Source organism: Populus trichocarpa, chromosome 2, assembly GCF_000002775.5.
Source record: "Populus trichocarpa isolate Nisqually-1 chromosome 2, P.trichocarpa_v4.1, whole genome shotgun sequence".
NCBI lineage: Eukaryota > Viridiplantae > Streptophyta > Magnoliopsida > Malpighiales > Salicaceae > Populus > Populus trichocarpa.
Window position 1 is genome coordinate 5,743,851 of NC_037286.2, and position 20,369 is coordinate 5,764,219.

The window sequence follows — 20,369 nt, forward strand, 5'->3', positions numbered from 1 at the left end:
TTGTATTTCTATAATGTAATCATGCAAACCTAGTTGATATATCTAAAATTATTATAGCGAATTAAAGATAAATTACAATAATCAATTAAATACATTAAGAATTCATGTAAACAATTTAAAAGATTAATTATTATTTTTTTTTAAAAAAAAGTTAAACTAGACAATTAAAAAATGCAAGAGAAGACATTAATAGAAAAATAAATTGAAAAAATGAAAGGAAAACAAAAAGGTTAGTCTTTAATGGGCCCGGCGTGTGCTTAAAAAGCCTGACATGTATGACTTTGCTAATTTTTTTCTTAAAAAAATGCATATAGATTTTTTTTTAAAAAACAAATAAAACGAACAGCATGCCATCCATTTAAACATATAACACGTGATTCAATTTGATATTTTTTGGTAATCTTTAATTACTGAAAAATCAAGATATGGGTATTTAAGTATCAGAACTTAAATTAGTTTGTTTTCACTTAAAAACACCATATAAACAACCTCAATAAAACTCATTTCTAACTCACAAACACTATTTAGTCAAGTTAAAAGTCTAAAATAAAAAAGAAAAGAGACTTCATGAGTCCTGAATTATTTTTTATGACATGTTTAGAGAGGAGACCACCGCTATTAAATTTTTTATTTTTAGGATGAACCAATTCATATTAAGATCAATATTTTTTTTATGATTAAATTATGGTAGTTTGGCCGAAACCTTCATGTTTTCTCTTATTTTTTATAACTTTATTTTTTGTCTCTCGTCATTTAAGAACTGAAATATAAAAAAAATAAAAATTTAGGATCTAAGCATATAATTATGAAAACAACAAGGACCAAAACAACACATGATTCAAATTTCAAGTAATAAATTAAAGTTTCTCATGCATTACGGACAGCAAAAACAAAAAATAATTTTGTTTTTTGTCTGTTAATTTTAGTTTTTATTCTTTGATTTTTTTAATAATAATCTAAAATTTTATTTTGTAATATTGATTTTTAATTTAACATTCAAATATTTTTTGTCATTTCGTATACACAGATCATGCAAATTAACATAAATCTCAACACATAAAAACATGCTAAAACACTTTTTGAAAATGAAATTGTGAATGAATAAATTTTCGGAAAAAATTATAGAGATAAAAAAAAGAAGAAGAAGTGATTATAAACAATGATGTGAACAGTGCTATGTGTTAACTGCGCGCTATAATAAAAATGCTATAATGTGTACTTGAGGGTCTAGCTGCTGTGGTCAACCGTGTGACTTGTTCCGCCCCCGTCCCGGGTTCGACCCTCTATGTGCACGCCTGTCACCCCCGCGGTGCCTTACCTGCTCCTAGGCTTGCAGGATGTCCAGTGGGCCGTGGGGAATAGTCGTGGTGCGCGTAAGCTGGCCCGGACACCCCACGTAAATCAAAAAAAAAAAATAAAAAAAAAATAAAAATGCTATAATGTTTTAAGTATCTCTCTAATTTTATTTGTGACGTGATTAGTAATTAGTAATGGTAGTAAAAACAAAGCGACATTTATCCAATCAGGGCCATTCCTATTTGATCAAAACACGCACTCACACCATACCTGCCTTTTCTGGACTCAACACCCCAAACTCTTTCCTCAAAAACAAACAATTCGTACGAAAACTTAAAAAAGTTGGGCTGTACAGTAGCCCCCTCGTTTTGTTGACAATGGGCGCCAAAAAAGTCCAAAAGGCGGCACATACAAAAAACACAAACACTCTAGGCCGGCATGTGACCTCTACTTGACCTCCTTTTATTTATTTTTTCTATTCTCTCTCCAGAAATTCCAAAACACCCTACTGCCATTTCCCTCTCTCTTTCTCTTTCCTCCATGTCATTTAGTAGGTCCCAACGGTCATCCGCCATCTCGCCGTTCCGTTCGCGGAAGTCACCGGCGCAACCTCCGCCTCCGGCTCCGAAGCCCACCGGACGGCCGTTAACTCCTTCCTCGACGACCTCGTCGAGGCCTCCCTCGAGACTGTCAAGCTCTGCAGCTAGTTCGGGCCCAAGCCCAACGCCTCATGACCAGCCTGAAACCAGCCGGAGCAAGGAAAACGTGACTGTCACAGTCAGGTTCCGCCCTCTCAGGTACTGCAACAACACCGTTTACTTGACTTGTTCTTTTCTTGTTCTGTTGACTTGCAGTGATTGGTCAGTTGTTTATCTGATAGTGACGCTGTGATGGTGTCTCTACTAGTGCTAGGGAAATTAATAAAGGAGACGAGATAGCATGGTATGCCGATGGAGATTCGACAGTGAGAAACGAGTACAATCCTTCAATTGCTTATGGTTTTGGTTAGCTCTAAATTCTAATTTTCACTTTCTGGTATATAAATAAATGAATCCCCTTGAATTACAAATCTAACGAGTTTGAAGAGAATTTCATGATTAATTAATTAATTAATCAATAACAAGTTCTAAAAATGTTATTTGTTTGTTTGCCTTTAAAAATGGAAGTTTGTATTTAATTATTTAACTATCTGATTCCAGATAAAGTATTTGGTCCGGCAACCACAACGCGCCATGTTTATGATATTGCAGCCGAGCATGTGGTTGGTGGTGCAATGAAAGGGATTAATGGTAACTTTCTTCTTACTGAACCTAAATCTTTTCATTTACTAAAAAATATTTTTGAATGGAGCCCAACTGAATTGGTTTTCAATCCACTAAAATTCCACTGGTGCTCACTGGCAATACAACAAACGTTGGCTATTTTATTTGTTTTGTAATTTGCAAGAGTATGGATTGTGTGATAATCGTCCTTTGATGGGGTGGTTGTGTTTGATAACTATTAACAGTGACTGAATTTCTTGTCTGTAATGTGATAACAGTATTTGTTTCAAATTTGGGAGGACTTGTTTCAAATTTGGGAGGACTTTTTGCTAAATGTATGAAATGTTCTGTTTTTATGCAGGGACTGTTTTTGCATATGGTGTTACTAGCAGTGGCAAGACTCATACAATGCATGTAAGCTATTACCTGGGGATCACATGCACAGAATTTGTAACGGTCATGTCCTCCCTAGCATTTTGCTGGGAACTTCACAATGGCCTACTAGTCATGCCTGTGGGCCCTGCTGATGTGTTAGATAGCTGCCATGGTCGCAATTGATGCTAATTAGGACCATGGAAACTGATTTCTGCATTGCTTTCTACTTGTTTTTTGGTGGTTTTCACTACACTGACAGAGTTTTGAACTAGTGAATTAAATGCATCCTATCATTCCTTATACAAGGGAGGCTGACATGGAACTAGCTGTTTAGCATTTTGATTGATACTCATAAAGATGGTGAACTGCATTATTCTTTGTTCTCAATTCTTTCTGTATTTTGACAAAGAGAGAAGGTTTCAGACTAGCAAATTATGATGCATAAACATGTTTCTTCCACTAGGATGCTTGACATGAAATCTTATTTAGCAAAACCATCGAGAGAAAATAAGCCATCTAACAAACTGGTGGATAGAATTGACTGGTTTTTCATTTTCCTGAACCTGGTTTTGATCAATCAGCTGTCCTGTTCTGAATGCTTGTTAATTATTGTGGTGCAATCTTGTACCTTCTCTTTTTGCAGGGAGAGCAAAAGTCACCTGGAATTATTCCGTTGGCAGTGAAGGATGTGTTTGGAATTATACAAGAGGTAGTGGATTACTCTGCCTGTTGTTGGTTGTGATTGAAATGAATATTTTTGCGACCAGCCTATTTACACTGTCATTTTCAGACACCTGGGCGAGAATTTCTTCTTCGTGTTTCATATTTAGAAATTTACAATGAGGTCAGTCAATCTCCCTTTACTCACCATGAAATTTATGGATCGCTGAGACTTACTAGTTATTAGTAGTAAACTCCTGACTCCATGCATATATGACTCTTTACCTATAATTGATCCATTTTTCATTAAAGTTCTCTTTCACTAGTTTGCATTGATAGTGGACTGTACTACTAGTCCACTAATGGGCAGAAACATTCATCATTAGTGATTGAAGCAAAGCAAAGATGCCTGTAAATTGCTCTTCTAGCTTTAGTGATAGACATGCTTTATGGATTTCACCTATGTAATTAGCATCACTGCTAAAACTAGTTATTTGTTTTTACTATATACCTTCCTATCCAAAATAAATGCCAAATTGTAATTTGAATGAATTGCTCGTCTTCATGATTGGTATCTTCTGTTTCCTGCTGACTCTCCTTTTCTTTCCCTAGGTTATCAATGATTTGCTTAATCCAATGGGGCAGAATCTAAGAATACGAGAGGATGCTCAGGTGGTTACATTTAAGTCCGGGAATTTTGCACCATATGATTACTTGCTGTTTTATCAAGAGGGATATATGAAGTTGTTGAAATGCTTCTAAAATAGATTGCTTTTGATGAAGTTGATAAAACCCTAAGTGTGTGATGGTGTGGTTGCCTGGAGCGCAGTAGCTCTGGCCATTTACTTCCGGCCTGATATTGCACCAATATTCTCAATTCTATTATTTGCTGTCAGTATCATGCATGCGAATAAGAAAGTACCTTGCATATCTCTTGTCTCATTATCCATCCTACTGGAAGTTATTTGTTGATTCAGCAACAAATGAAATTGAACCATCACCTCAACTCTATTCACTGATATGGAAGCAAAACCTTCTTTGAAATTGCATTTTTCAGTTGTAGATGCAAGATCAAGTCGTTGCCAATAGCTGAAGTGTTTCGCAATATAAAATCAAAATTTGGCCCTCCTTTTAACTTGTTTCTGAAATATTTATTTGCTTTTTTTCGATGAATTACAAAAAGAATTACAAAAAGCAACTTAAACTTGAACTCCCCTGCCATTTATAAATTTCAATGCATAGAACCTGAGTTGTCCATTATTTGAGAGCTTGTTTTAAGGTGCATTTTATCATGTCATCAGGGAACATATGTCGAGGGAATCAAAGTAGAAGTTGTTTTGTCACCTGCTCATGCTCTTTCCTTGATAGCATCTGGAGAAGGTACTTGACTTCTGTTATGCATGTTTGGAAAATCTAAGTATTCACTGACCCGCATTTAGCTGCCAAACATGATCACTTCCACTCAATGTGATTCCTTTGATCTCGTTTAGGCAATGTATTTTTATATGGTTGTTTAATTAGTTCACCTACATTAGACACTATGAAGTGCGGGCAGTGAATTGTCCTATAGTATTGTTCTAGTTACTATACATTTATCAACTATATGGTGTTGTGCAGCTAGGCACCTCTCTAATGACACTATTTCTGATTGTTGCAGAGCACAGGCATGTGGGTTCTAATAATTTCAATCTTCTAAGCAGTCGAAGCCACACAATTTTCACCCTGGTATCTGTTTTCTATTTTCGGTTTATGAAGTTTTACATTCTCTACCCCCCCCCCCCCCTCCTTCCAGTTCAATAATGCTTGAAGCTAGAGTCGAACTTTCTAAAGCCAAACATGCTGATCACCTTATCATTTAAAGTTTGTTTGACTGATTTCACCTTAATGGGATGGCTCCTTATTTATCTCTAGATTTTATTTTGCGGTACTTAACGTATCATTATCTATCAGACTATTGAAAGCAGTCCATGTGGGGAATATCAAGGGGAAGAAGATGTGACTTTGTCCCAATTGGTAGATTCTTTTGTCAGATATATTTGAATATGATTTTTCTGTTCATTACAGTCTGCTTCTGGCTACCCGACATGACTTAAATTCCGTGCAGAACTTAATTGATCTTGCAGGATCTGAAAGTTCTAAAACTGAAACAACTGGATTAAGGAGAAAAGAGGGTTCATACATAAACAAAAGCTTGCTTACTCTTGGCACAGTAAGATGTTGCTCTTATCTATTTGACATCTTATTTTCATAGTGTGACATTTATACTGAAACCAATTCCAACCTGCTAACATGCCTCACATTTCTGTTTAGTGCAACGTCCCATTAGCTAAGAAGTTTGGACTGTTAATGCTAATTTGTTAGTTCACTGGTTAAAATTTCAATGAATGCTGGAAAATGCCAGATTAGGTTAATTTTGAGCTGGTGATATTCAATTATGGATGGATACCAAAATTAGTTTGGGCACCATAAAAGGTTTGGACAACAAACAACTAAATCTGAATGACCTTGGCAATGCATTTTAAACTTGTTTGGGGGCATGAAGTACATGGTTTCTTGACTATTGGTGTGTAGAATGTGTTGTAGTGCTGGGGAGCAGGCAACTTTATCTAAGTCTTTCTGTATCCAAATTGTCAATTCATATAACTTGACAGTATTACTGCCTCTCCTTGCAGGTTATTTCTAAATTAACAGATGAAAAAGCAACTCACGTTCCATATCGAGATTCAAAACTCACCCGTTTATTGCAGTCATCTCTCAGTGGCCATGGACGTGTCTCTGTATGTTTGGCATAATACTTCTGATTTTTTTAGCATTCATATAGTGACATCTTTTCCTTGCGGCAATGTAACTTGTTTGGTGTAAAATAGTTTATTCATATTTATTCGAAGGAGGAAGTTTTTAAATATTTTGTGTCTATTTGTGGGTCTGGGGAGGGGCAGGTGGAGGGGATTGTTGTTACACTTTCTGTTTTGTTGCTATCCTCCATGTTATTGGAATAGCATACTATTACATTTTACTAAATTTCCTTCTCAAACTTGCATGTAGCTTATATGCACAGTGACACCTGCCTCTAGCAACAGTGAAGAGACACACAATACACTTAAGTTTGCTCACAGGAGCAAGCAAGTGGAAATCAAGGCTTCTCAGAATAAGGTGAATTTTTAGCTTCCCTTTCATGCTAAGTTTGGTTAACTTAAAAGGCTGCAATTTCATAATTTTCATTCATTTCTTAAAATGCTTTCTTTAGATTATGGATGAGAAATCTCTCATTAAAAAGTACCAGAAGGAAATTTCCTGTTTAAAGCAAGAGCTTCATCAATTAAGGCGTGGAATGATGGAGAGTCCTTATATGGCTGCATCTACCCAAGAAGATCTTGTTAATTTGAAGCTTCAGGTTTTTGCAATGGACTTCTATGCTTTATATAATCTTTTTATTTTAGTTGTTGCTAATATTCTGGATGACAACAGTTACTCCCACCCCATATTTGGAATCTATATTTCGTTTTGTGAGGTCTTGTATAAGTTTGATAATTAAATAAAGAGTGTATGTAATCATCTCTTTATAAATCATGGATGAGAAATTTAAGGGGTTATAGATATTTTGCGAGTGATAATTTGCGACATTGGTGTTTTTCTACTCTAACTTGAACATGTTAATTAATGTCTCCTCAGAATGGAGCTAAATATGTGATCAGGGTAGCATGGTGTATGATACTGCATTTTTTATTGTTGCTAAATATGTGATCAAGTTTTCCTTAACTTAAATAATAGATTATCATGTGAATTCTGTTCATATACTCAAAGGTTCTGTTGTGTAATTTCCCGTGGTCAAAGCTGGAAGCTGGTCAGGTCAAATTACAGTCACGATTGGAAGAGGAGGAACAAGCCAAGGCAGCTTTAATGGGAAGAATTCAGCGATTGACCAAGCTCATCTTAGTTTCCACAAAAAATTCCATGCAATCAAGTCTACCTGAAAGATCTGATCATATAAGAAGGCATTCATTTGGGGAAGATGAGGTTTGTTATTTTCTTGTTTTGCAAGAAAGCGGTTTCTGGATCTTCAATCAAGATGGCATGGTTTATGGATTCTTGATTTTATTGTTGTCTCAGCTGGCATATTTGCCGGATAGGAAAAGGGAATACATGACAGAAGAAGATGCTGGAAGCTATGCTTCTGAGCTTTCTGTAGAAGGAAGAGATGAGATTACTAATCTAGATGAGTTGGTGAAGGATTTTAAACGAAACAGGAGGCGGGGGATGCTTGGCTGGTTTAAACTGAAGGTACGTTCTTGTGCTTTAAAAGAGGACCCTTTTCATGAATGTTTAATTAGAGATGGATCTGGTTCGTTATGATGTTATACTGGTTGTAAAGAGAGATAATCATGGAATTTCATCAATACATTATTACTCGACTGTGTTTCTCCTTTCAAGTTTCCTCAAGCTACTTTTCCTTTCCTCTTACTTTTATTTTACATGCATTGGCTACATCTAGTCACACCTAGTGTGTTCTTGTTTTTCATTTAAATGCTGTTAGAGAAATCCCCACATTGTTTTTTTTTATGGATTTAAGGTATGGCCTCTTGTATATGGTATGAGCATCTCCACCCAATAGTGCAATGTAATTGATCTAAGCATCCGAGGGCTATGATAGGATGCTGAGATATTGCCATGACTGTTTCCTATTGGAATTTGATAACTACAAGGCTGCTACGGCCATACATTGGAGCAGCACTTTGCTAAATGGAAAATGTACTTTATGTTTTAGCCCATCCATTTGCAGAGATGCTGGGCTATGGAATCAATCCCTTTTAATTCTTTCAGTGAAGATGTCATGTTTAGAAGAGCCTTTAAATTGGCTTGTAAAAGCTGTAGTCAGAAGCGCTTCACATCTTTCTGATAACCTACGAAAAAGTTTGCTGATCTTTAAACAGTTAAGAAAGATCAGCAGATATCTTGAAATTGAGTGGCGATGGTTAATAAATGTGAACCATTTGATCTTCGTAGTGCAACAATTTATCCTCTCAGCTACCTCTCTGTTTGGAAGATAGCTCGTTTGGCGTTTTAAACAGTGTCCAAAGGAAATAGTTATTTTATCATACAACTGGATGAACGGTTCATTTGACTTATGAGGTGAATTTGGACCTTTGTATTATGAACAAAAGAAATTTTGACTGATCATATCCGAAATAAGGATGATGCTCTTTATATACTTTATTACTCAATTATTCTAGAGAGTGTACTGTTTGCATTGATGTTTGGACCTGTTCTGCTAAACCTCCTGTTAGTTGCAGTTAACTTGATAAAACTTCTTAATAATTTCCCTTGCAGAAGCCAGAGAATCCAGTAGGGTCGTCACCTAGTACAGATAGTGAGAGCTCTGCTGGTGGATCACCTGCCTCCCGTTCCAAATTGTCACAAAATAGGGTCACATTCAATGATATAAAAGATGGAAAGAGAAAATCTATCAGTAGGAAGGGAGATGAAACTACAATCATTGATTCATTTCCAGAAAGAACACAAGCTGGTGACCTGTTTAGTGCTACTATTGGAGGTCGCCGATTGCCTCCGGTGAGACGAACTTTAACTGCTATCTTAATATTTTAACATTACCATGCTCTTTCATAAGTATCATATATGAGTGTATTGTGGTGTAACACTGCTGAATCAGTCATTTTTCCTGTTATTGCTTATGACAAGTAACCATATCTGCTATGCTTTCATGATAATATATTAGGTGAGTTTTGTAGTGTGCTGTTGCCTTTAAATAGATAGTGGGATATCCATGTTTTTGCTTGATCATGCACCATTCAGTGGTGAAAGAAGGGTGGTTTAGAACACAAATAATACAAGGAGTACAGGAAGGTTTTATTTCTAAGAAGTCTGTTTCCTACTTCCCGTTGGGGGTTTGCAAGCAAAGCCATGCATGACTTCATTACAATTAGGGTCATGAGTGGTTTGGGAAATTTGAGATAAATGTTTGTCATCTCGATGTAACTTGGGTTGTAGGACATAGGCATCATCTGTAATTTACTGCATTCCATTTTGGCAGTATCCATCATGTAATCAACTCAGCAAGTGTCTATTGATCCCTTGATTACTATAGTGGAGGTGGTAATTTGTGTTGTAGGTGTATAATTTTTCCATATTTTTTATTCGAGGTAGTTTGCTTAGTTATGTTGAGTTGTCGAATTCCTTTGAATAAGTGTAAGGTGTGCTTTTCAGCAAAGGTCATGAGTTAACAGGAATGGTTTGAATGCTTTTCATGCAGACTGGTACCACAATAACGGATCAAATGGATCTTCTTCGTGAGCAGGTGAAAATGTTAGCTGGGGAGGTGGCATTGTGTACTAGCTCTCTGAAGAGACTTTCAGAGCAAGCAGCTAGCAACCCTGAAAATTTACAGCTGAAGGTGATGATCCTCCTTGTGCATTAGATTTCAATAAGATGTCAATCTATTTGATTTCTCAGGTCTCTTCCTTGACAAGGAACTGAAAATTTGTTTTTATTATGGATTTATTTTGATGGCCATATTGTTTGACATAGGAACAAATGCAAAAGTTGAAAGCTGAAATTAGTGAAAAGAAGCATCAGATGCATGTTCTAGAGCGACGCATGATTGGATCAGTTGAAATGACGTCAAACACATCTACCAGCATTGAAATGCCAAAGGTAACTCTGTGTGATGTGATAGGCTTAGCAGATTTGAAGAAACCGGGGAAAAATAGTGAACTGCAAAAATTAACAGAGTCAAATGAGCAGATTTGAGAGAGAGCCAAGGAGTGTTATTTTAAAATATACAGTCAAATGAATCCCATTAAAGTTTTTTTGGTGGCTCTAGAAGTGAGAAATAAAAGTGATGTTCTAAAGGACAACTATTGAGACACTGGTACCTGATTGCGCCAGTTCACTATTCTGAAATTCTCTATATGTTGTGTGTGGCTATCTTTCAAATCAAATAATGAATTGCATTTAAGTGAAGTGGTGAAATAATTTTTATTTTGAATTGTCGGAATTCAACAAATTAGAATTCTTTGTATTTTTTTTGGCAAGTTAACATTACAGGACAAACTAGTGACATTCAGTAACCTTTGGCCTCTAATTTGTTTCCTTCTCTGTCTTGCAGGCTTTATCCAAGCTCACTACTCAGCTCAATGAAAAAACATTTGAACTTGAGGTTTGTTATCCTACTTACTGGCTAGCTGCAAGGATAGTTTTTTCAGCATCAAATGGCAGGATTTTTTACTAACTTGATTTCTTTGTTTGGGGATGAGTATTCAAGATTAAGTCAGCAGACAATAGGATACTTCAGGAGCAACTGCAGATTAAGGTACATGCTAGAGCTGTATAATCACTTTCTCTTTGCTCTAAAATGTGAAGTTTTTTATGATACATGGTTGCTGTAACAGATATCAGAGAACACTGAGATGCAGGAGACAATTCTTCTGCTGCGGCAACAGCTAAATTCATTATCAGAAAAAAGCTCCAGCAAACAGAGAATTGCTGAATCTGAGTCTACCACACACAGAAAGAGCAAAGAAGGGAGGAACGAGATTTGGTCATTTGAAGAAATTTATGCTGATGAAAACACACCAAAAAGTGTCATGAGTTTGAATCAAATATTTTCCCAAGATGACCCCAAAGAGCGCAATGGCACTAGTTTATTGAATTCTCAAGTTCTAATACAGGTTAGTTTATCTTTTAATTTTTTGGCACTTTGTTTTTAGGTACTCAATTTTTTTTTGTCTTTATGCTATCTTCATGGATCTACTAATTTACAGGCGCCTATTCTTTTCCTGATTTTTTCTCTGGTGGTTCTAACGGTTTGAGTGATGGGCTCTGTTTATGTATTTGTAGGCTTCTGAGATAGAGAATCTGAAGCAAGAGAAGGTGAAGCTGATTGAAGAAAAGGATGGACTTGAAATTCAAAGCCAAAAACTGGCAGAGGAAGCATCGTATGCAAAAGAATTGGCGGCTGCTGCTGCAGTTGAGCTGCGAAATTTGGCTGAAGAAGTAACCAAGCTGTCTTATGAAAATGCGAAGCTGTCCGGTGATCTGGCTGCTGCAAAAGAGACACAATGCAGATCTAACTGTTGTCAGAGGTCCATTTCATATGATTTTACACAAAGTAACTCCATTGGTTCTCTACCTGACGGACGCATTAGAAAAACTGAGGATAGTCTTTTGGTTGGGGAGTTGCAGAAGGAACTAAATGAAAGATACCAAAGAGAAGCTTCATTGGAAATGGCACTTTCTGAGAGAAACAAGGTAGAAGGTGAGCTACGAAAACAACTTGATGAAGCAAAACATCATGAAGAAGATTTGGAAAACGAGCTTGCCAATATGTGGGTGCTGGTTGCAAAGATGAGAAAGTCTGGTGTTAATGCTGAGGACATGCCATCTGAAGGGGTCTATGCATCTACCACTTTTGGAGCAGGTCTTAAAAGTGGATTTCTGCTATCTAATGGTCATTCTTCTAGAATATCCAAAGATGAAACCTTTGAAAACATTGATGGGATGAAGACATTAGAAGAGTTGAAAGTAAGCTATCAGAAAGAGAGAAGAAAATGCAAACAGCTAGAAAGCATTATTTCAAGATTGAAGGTATTTATTTTCTTGACCAAATTGAAATTGCATAACAAATTCCCCTTTACTGCACCTGGATAAATTTTGCCTGGATGATTTTCAGGTATTCTAACTTGGCTAGATGTTAACTGAATTGCTACTGTTTGTGTAAGAGTGCATGCGTGAAGAGATGATCAGAGTACACAACAGTTTGATCGAGTGCCCTAGATCACCGAAACAATAAATGTTCTCCGTTTAGAGTTCATCACAAGCTCAATGGCATAAATTTTAGCAATTAGAACATCGTGGGGTCCAACATTCCAATTTATTTTGATTCCAATTTCATTGTTGAACTGCTTAAGAATTAAGCATGTCATAGGATTTTGATATTCAAAATCCTGGCATTTGTCTCAAATCAAATGATCTCTCTAGAATTAATTTTTATACTGACAGATCGAAGCTACTGACTGCAATTAATCAATTCAAATATTTTATTAGGTTGAAGACATAGATGGTCTGGATGTCACAGCTCTTGAAGATCTACAGAATTTTCACGTCGAAGCCATAACTAAAATCTGCCATGCAAAGGTGACATTCTTTTATTCTCGCTCTTTTAAATGAGGTTACTGGATGTGCTTTCTTTTGCTGCTTTGTTGACTTGTATTTTCGTCTTTCAACATGTATCTCGTCTAAACTTTAATGAATAGCTTAATTAACTTGCAAATGTGAGCCTGATGGTGTTTGCATTAAAAATAAATTTTTTCATGTTAAGTATTTGGAGTTTGATTATGCAATGCATCCGAGCACATTGACTAGCGCTTATTTTTGGGATTCACGGGAGTACTAAATATTATATTGATCATCTCTTATAGTTGCTTTACCATGCAGTGTGCAAATCGTGCCTGATAGCATACTAAATCCAACTTATGGAATGCTGCTGCCATCAGAGCTGCTGACCTAGGTTAGTCCTGACCCTAATTTCGTCTACTCCTAAGAAGTGTCTGCTGACGTGTTCTAGCTAACCACTTGTTCCAGTGTAAATTTAAAATCAAATCATTTCTATATTTACAATACTTTGGTATTTTTTATGCACAGCCTAAATTTATGAAGATTCAAGCTTAGGGTTTTGATAATCTGCCCTTGGCAACATAACATTTTGTAAAATCCATAATCTCGGGCTATCGATCTCTATTTACAATTTGTGTTGATGTTTTGCGATTGGCATCTTGTTGCATCGTTATTTTCGGCCACACCTGTCAGGATATTTACATTTATTTGAATCAGACTTCTCCTTAATTCACCATCAATAAAGTTCCTGTGATAACCAAGAACATGTAAAATTGATTAAACCTTTGATAGATTATATGCTTTCAGAGGGATATAAACGCAACTCTTCATCCACGCCATAATGGTCACGCCAATGTACTAATAATCTAATCCCGTATCTCATTTAGGTTACAGATAAACCCAAAGATACAGCCTCACCACGCAGCACAATTAACACACCTATACCCTTCCCTCTACCCGAAAATTTGGGGGGTAAATAAAAACGGAATAGGTGAAGTGGGATACAGACAGCGGGTCTATGTGCATTTCTTGATGTGGCCATATGAACCCCAAAACACATTTTCTGCTCCTTCAAATTTCAACTCATGCATATTCGTGTTGGTTTTTTGCAGGTGTAATCTTATTTGTACAGTCATCGAAACAGTAACTAAATCAATTTGTCAACTTCTCACAGTTAACTCCTTGTAGAAGCTACAGTCATGGGGATGGCAGATGACATTTTTTTGTATTTAATCAGTAGCTAACTTGCAGCAGAAATGGAAAAAGAACTCTTATATTTATGTGGGACAGACCCATTTACATCATCTATGCTAAATGTCACTGAATATCAAAAGCTCTGTTGTCTGTATCAATAATGTCTAATGACATCAAGTTATTTTTTCCTTCTATTTTTTGGTGAAAAGTTTGGTCTTCTCAGAAGCATAGGTTGCAGGACAATGCTCCTCTAGGATACCAAAGTAGGCCGCATAAGGCTGGGAAAAACCTTCATTATATTCACGATCCACGCTGTTAAATAAACAGGAGGAAGATAATCATGGTGAGAGTTCCAAGATTAAGTATATAAAATGAAGATATTACTAGAGAATGGATCAGGACTTGGGAAGTCTATTGCAATTTGTTGGGAACCATCCAATCTGCTGTCTCTCATTGTCATAAACCACCACTCTGTCTTGCATAAAAATGTCTGGACGGCACGGAACAGAGGAATCAGATTTATACGATTAGGATATATAAAAGGTTTTATTAGATAGGGTCCGTGGTTCTGTTAATAATCTCTCACCTCCTATCACATTGAGGTTTCCCAGGCCTTGCTCACCGCCGTTCAGAATCCCTAAGCACACATTCCCATCTTTCTGAAATGAGGAGAGGTTATTAATATGCCTGCTGACGTCTAAATGTATGGTTGCTAAGTGCAGGGAACTTGTGAAATGTTTTTTGAGGTGCTTACAGTGATAATGAGGTAGTCCTCAGGTGCCAACTGCAGCTGCACATTCTTTGCTTTTATAAAGTTTATGGTTAAGGGCTTGAAAAAACTCTTGATGTCAAGAATAGATTTGATCGGTTTAGCAGTTTTCCAGCACACTGCAAGTGCCTTCTCCTCCGGTGCATCTTTTAATGGCATTCCACTAAGATCCTTCCTCACCTGAGACAGAAAGTTAATGATTCGTGTAACAAAATATTTTACTGTGTTTTTCTTTATCTGATTCAATGTTATCTTCCTGATATAAAAAATCAAGCGTATCTCACCAGATTAAGTATACTCTGGTAAACTTGAGCATTGAAGTAGGTATAGGAGCTCCCGCTGTCAAAAATCAGCTGTAGTCCCTTAATGCCAGTGGGCTTTCCACCAAAAAGTAGTTCTGCTGGTCCTGACGAGTATAGCGTGCTGGATGAAAATAAAAAGAATTAGTGCATTTTAATTGAAGTAACCGAGCGAAATAAAAGCTGAGAGCAATGGTCTAAAGAAGGAAAAAAACAGAGCTAGAGCACTCTACTCTGAGGAACTGCGTAGCATTGGAGTCCAAGTGATTCCTGAAGGCGGCAAAAGGTGATCTCCAAAGAATAAAAAGCCACCTGTTACCCTACTGAAACAGTGGCCAACCACATTTTGCGTGATACCCAGGGTTCGTAGCTGCGAAAGAATGCTTGCTTTCCCTCTGCCAAGGCCAAGAATCCCAGCTGTGTCAGGCGGTGAGTGTGGGCCAAGATATTTTTGATCATATCCACACCTGCATGATTGCAACGTATTTCAAGATGGTGATCCATGCTCGAGCTTTTCCAAAATCATATAAATTGGTATGTGCCACCAGATTTTACAGTAGCTAACAGAATAAAAGTACAGTTTCTTTTAAGCTTAGTTGTGGGCTCATCATGCACAGAAAAAAATGTTAAAGGGTGCGTCAACTGAGATGGAATGCATGAAACCCACCCAAAGGCGATTCTAGGTTGGAGAAGAGATCCATTGTTTAATCGTAGCGGAAAGTAGTCCGACAGCAGCACGCCAAGAGATGAACCAAGATCAGCATACTCGACTTCATAGTCACACTGCTCAGTTGGGATGTCGCAATTGTTGTTTTGTATGGCCTGGCACAAGGAACTTGCACAAGGCACACGATTGTTCTTTGGCTTGTAAAGTTTATCAAGAGGCTGCACATTAGAATGCATATTAAACACAATGCCAGGTCATTACAAGACTCTGTTACATTACTGGTTTTGTCTTCTATACAAGGACATGCTTACCTTAGTGCAACCTTTGCAAGGAGCATCACATTGGACCCAGGTGAGATCACTACCAGTATCAATATCCAAGTCAAAAGCCTTTGGTGGGTTGCCTATGTTCAGAATCACAGAGTAGTGCCTGCAAATTGCAAGAAGATTCGTTATTATTGCACTTCAAAGAAATCTTTAAAAGTCAAGTTACAAACTTGAAATCTCAATTATAAGCAATTTAATATAGACTTATTTTCCAAAAAAATAAAGACACCTGATATAGAATTAATTTATGAGAAAGGGGTCAAGTCAACATTCCCTGGAGAAGGAGAGATAATCTCAAGAAATGCTAAAGAAACTACGCGGGACTACAAACGGGTCGTTCCAGTTGTTCCTAGAAGAATCCAGGCGGTGGAATTGAGTCGGGAGAATGTGATTTGAAAAGTCAAAAGAATCGTTCAAAAACAGCAACACACCCCGCAAAGACGAGAAAGAACCAGACCCGGTTGTAGAAGTCAATTAAGCAAATAAAAATAGAGTTACAGAGACAGTGGTGCCCGGAATAAATAAACGAAAACGAAAACAAATGACCATGGAATTATCCAAGAGGCAATGGAATTCAGAGTTGATGAATGGCCAAGCAATTCTCCTCCAAACCAACAAAAAAGATAGTACATGAATCCAATATTCTAATAAAACAGACCATTAAAAGATAGTACCAGGAGACACACGAATCCAATATTTTCATTTCATTTTTGCAAAGAATCAAGAAAACACGCACCCAGTAGGATAGACATTTCCGGTGACACGAAAGAAAACAGAGGAGCCAACTCGATCATTAGCAGGCGTGGTTGACTTTCCTTTGATGGGTGTTTGACTGGCAGCAGAGAAGCAACCTCGAAAATTAGCAGCCATTACTATAAAGAACAAGAGCGTCATCGTCACCAATGATACGATTCTTTTCCTTTTCTTTTCCATCTTTTCGAGTCTTTACAGTCGATTATGTTGTGAGCAAAAAGGGGGTTGTTACGGCTTTTAACTTGAAAAGGGAAAAAGAAAGAAAGAAAGAAAGAAGTTGGAGACTCAAGATGTGAAATCTACTTGGCTTTTTGTCTGAACGGAGACATGAGCCTTGGCTTTAATAGATGTGGCGTCTCTCCACGTGTATTACAGGGAGAGTTGAAAAGGAAATAAAAATCAAAACTGGGTGCAGCGTTTTCTCTCTGGTTTTTTTCCTAATATTATAGGGTTCAGGGAATACGGGCTGGAAATAAACAATATTGAATCTGAGCAACTTCAGCTGGAATCTCCTTCTCCTTTCTTTTGATTTTTTACAAGTAGAGAGAGGGAAAGGGACACGTAGGTGGTATAGGATTTTTCATACGAGGAAATTTCACGGAGAGAGAACAAAGCAGCGTCTAGAACGCGTGGTTATTTGAAGCAGGAAAGGTCGAGACTGCCCATGAGGATTTCATTCAAATGTTGTTTTCAAAGGGCATAATTGTCTCAGGACTGTGGGTCGGTTGATGGAGTCAAGAGTGTCTCTCTTCCGAGGATAAAAAGCGTGTGGGAGACAATATAATAAATGAGAGGGTCATTAAGAAATTAATTTAGATACCCTCGGTCTGTCCAAATTCAGCTGTCTCTGCAACTATTTTTTATTAAAAGAATTTTTTTATTTTTTAAATTTTTTTAATATTAACCTATCAAAACGTAAAATTACTAAAAAAATAATTGAAGCGGAGAAAAATATAAAAAAATGTATTTTTAAAACAAATTTTTAATTTAATAGATAACATGTTCTTCTTCACGCGCAAATAGTTGGGTTTCTTGCTTTGCTTGTGGATAAGGGTGTTCTTCTGATATTATATTTGACATCTTTGTTTTGGTTGTAATGGGGAAAATCAAGTGCCTAGCCGTTCATTTTTTAATGTTATCCCATGGATTTATTCCATGCTACTTTGATTTTGTGCCACACACGCTTCTGGTTGATTTTTTTTCTCCTTTTTTTTATAATAGGTTTAATAGCGCTAAAAGTTTGAATATTTTTATGTTTTTGGAATAAGGTTTTCTAGGTTAGTTTTTTTTTTACAAATTTAATTTTAATCGTGGTTCTTCTTTCTAATCTTTTATTCAGTTTTCAGATTCACTTGATTACCCGTAAAACAATCCAAATGGTTGATTTTTTGTGTGACCATACTTGGGATATTTGTTGGTATGGTCAAAATAGTGTTTGCTTAAAGTTTAATTTTTTTGTTTAAAATTAAAAAAGAATTCATATTTTTAAATCGTTTTAATGTGTTGATATTAAAAATAAATTTTAAAAATAAAAAATTATTTTAATATATTTTCAAATAAAAACAACTTTGAAATGTATCACATTTCTAAACAGGTACTTGAAATATAAGATCTAGAGTGATCAAAATTGAAGAAAGGGGCTGATATGATCAATTTCCAAAACTTGAGGGACCATGGCTTTATTTTACTTATTTATTTATTTTTTAATTATGCACCAGGAACTAGCTGGGATAGCTCCTAACCTCGTTTACCATGTAAAAAATCAAAACCCGTATTGACATTATTAACCTTGGATGGTTTTTGCTGGAATTTGGAATATTCAATTCAATAATGTGTGTGTTGGAGGGCGGAGCTAGAATTATTGGTTAGAGAAGGCTATAATTAATATAATAAAATATAATATTTATTTTACTTTATTGTACATGAATTATAAAAAAACCTGTATAATTTAATTTTATTCAAATAACTTACTATAAATATATAATGATGTTTGTATAAGGTAAAATGTTTGAAGAAATACCAAATTGAGTCAAAATAACGAAGTTAATTTTATTTTCATAATATATTTATCACTTTAATATTATTGGTCTTTATATCTTTCAAATATAAACATACAAAGTATATAAGAAATATTAGCTAAAACGAAGCATTATTTATGTTCAATAAACTTTGAAATAAAGCATAAAATAATAAAGAATTATTCTCACTAATCAACGCAGGTTCTTTGTAAACTGAGGCACATTGGAGTTGCTCAATCATAACTTTAACATTACACATTGGAGATGGTTCACTAGGTTGCGAGTTATCAATATTTTTTTTAAAAAAAATAAAATTCTTCTTATTTTGTTCATGGTTCAACCAAAAATCAAAACATATATCGTGAGAAAAAATTGATAATTTTGGTGATTCTGCTAAAAACAGAACATAAAAAAAATCAAAGTATAATCAAAACAAACCAATAAAATATATCTAATTAATTAAAAAAAAAACACTATAACAAGAATTTAAAAAACAATTGGTAAAATTAGCAGATATAAGAAAAAAATGAAGCAAAAATGGTAGAATTATAAAAAAAAAACCTCATCAAATTATTAACAAACATCTCAAAAGTTAACAAAATAAAAATAGATTTTAAATTTAAGTTACCTTATTTTGTTTGAAGGAAAATAAATTAATTGATAGCTCTGCTTTAATCTTTTCGTTGAAAATTTTTACTTATGATTCATATTTATATTTTTGTTTTTGACCGGCTGCAGAATTTATTGCACAAAGTAATGATTTTATATTTACAGGATTTATATCAGTGCTACGTAAATTAATTTTAAAAAAATCAAATTAAAAAATTACACTTAATTACAATAAGAAAACTCACCTTTGTAGAATAAAAAACCTCCTCTACACTTAATTACTTTTTATATATATATATATATATAATATTACAGGGCGGAATATTTTAGGGGGGCCCGGCCCCTGCTTGCCCCCTTCCTTCCGCCCCTGTGTTGGACTAGAGTGACAGATATATCATTTATGACGAACAAGTTCAATCCAAGTCCTTATATTTTGATGCGATTAATTTTGCCGACATTTTAATGCGATTAATTTTGCCCACCACCACCGTCTTTTCAAAAATTCAATGCGATTCCTCTCTGTAGCCTGCATTACTGGTTTTAAAAAGACTAGAATCCTAAAAAGCGGAAGGCTACACTGACGCCAGTACAGGCCCATTTGAAAAGGGCCGTAGCCATTTTCTTGCATATAATGTATCAGAAACAAGTTATTCTCCTTAAAAAGAAAAAAATTAAAAAAAACAGCTGTTCTCCAGTCAAAATTGAATAGACGGGATTTTTTCTATCCTTCGCACTGTTTGTTTTAAAAGCGAAAAAAATTAATTTTTTTAATTAATATTTTTTTTATTTTCGTATTATTATGTTGATATTAAAAATAATTTTTAAAAAATAAAAAATATTATTTTAATATATTTCAAATAAAAAATATTTTAAAAACATACCATAACTATATTTCTAAACACTCCATTCCATATAAATTATTGAGGTATCATGGAAAAAATAAGAGTGGTTCTCATTCCCACCTGCTAATTTGTTTTGGTAAAGTTGAATAAAATGATGAATTGAGGACCGT

The 20,369-nt window shown here is 35.6% G+C and overlaps 2 protein-coding genes across 6 annotated transcripts; one reads left to right on the plus strand and one right to left on the minus strand.

Annotated features, from left to right (window-relative positions):
- Positions 1-1,710: 1,710 nt before the first annotated feature.
- On the plus strand, positions 1,711-14,108 carry LOC7463146 (kinesin-like protein KIN-7C, mitochondrial). Of its 4 annotated transcripts, none has more exons than XR_008058482.1 (26): positions 1,711-2,093; positions 2,203-2,300; positions 2,496-2,585; positions 2,920-2,972; positions 3,577-3,642; positions 3,724-3,777; positions 4,206-4,265; positions 4,895-4,973; positions 5,251-5,318; positions 5,544-5,606; positions 5,698-5,802; positions 6,266-6,370; positions 6,639-6,746; positions 6,841-6,987; positions 7,428-7,610; positions 7,704-7,874; positions 8,922-9,161; positions 9,862-10,002; positions 10,137-10,262; positions 10,717-10,767; positions 10,873-10,920; positions 11,000-11,278; positions 11,448-12,194; positions 12,280-12,460; positions 12,654-12,743; positions 13,044-13,363. XR_008058482.1 is itself a non-coding variant. In XM_052450348.1 (25 exons), the coding sequence occupies exons 1-25, from the start codon at positions 1,837-1,839 to the stop codon at positions 13,059-13,061; spliced, it is 3,447 nt and encodes a 1,148-aa protein (XP_052306308.1). In that variant the 5' UTR covers positions 1,713-1,836; the 3' UTR covers positions 13,062-13,363. The 4 variants fall into 4 exon arrangements, 1 of the variants encoding a protein (XP_052306308.1); XR_008058481.1 differs by lacking the exon at positions 12,280-12,460 and adding an exon at positions 13,835-14,108 and having other exon boundaries at positions 1,713-2,093; positions 13,044-13,116; XM_052450348.1 differs by lacking the exon at positions 12,280-12,460 and having other exon boundaries at positions 1,713-2,093.
- On the minus strand, positions 13,980-17,300 carry LOC7466455 (aspartic proteinase Asp1). Of its 2 annotated transcripts, none has more exons than XM_006386307.3 (9): positions 16,714-17,300; positions 15,963-16,080; positions 15,652-15,869; positions 15,218-15,451; positions 14,970-15,108; positions 14,671-14,865; positions 14,503-14,575; positions 14,319-14,406; positions 13,980-14,228 (listed from the first exon to the last, which is right to left on the minus strand). In XM_006386307.3, the coding sequence occupies exons 1-9, from the start codon at positions 16,908-16,910 to the stop codon at positions 14,108-14,110; spliced, it is 1,383 nt and encodes a 460-aa protein (XP_006386369.1). In that variant the 5' UTR covers positions 16,911-17,300; the 3' UTR covers positions 13,980-14,107. The 2 variants fall into 2 exon arrangements, with proteins under 2 accessions (XP_006386369.1, XP_052306309.1); XM_052450349.1 differs by having other exon boundaries at positions 16,652-16,779.
- Positions 17,301-20,369: the final 3,069 nt, after the last annotated feature.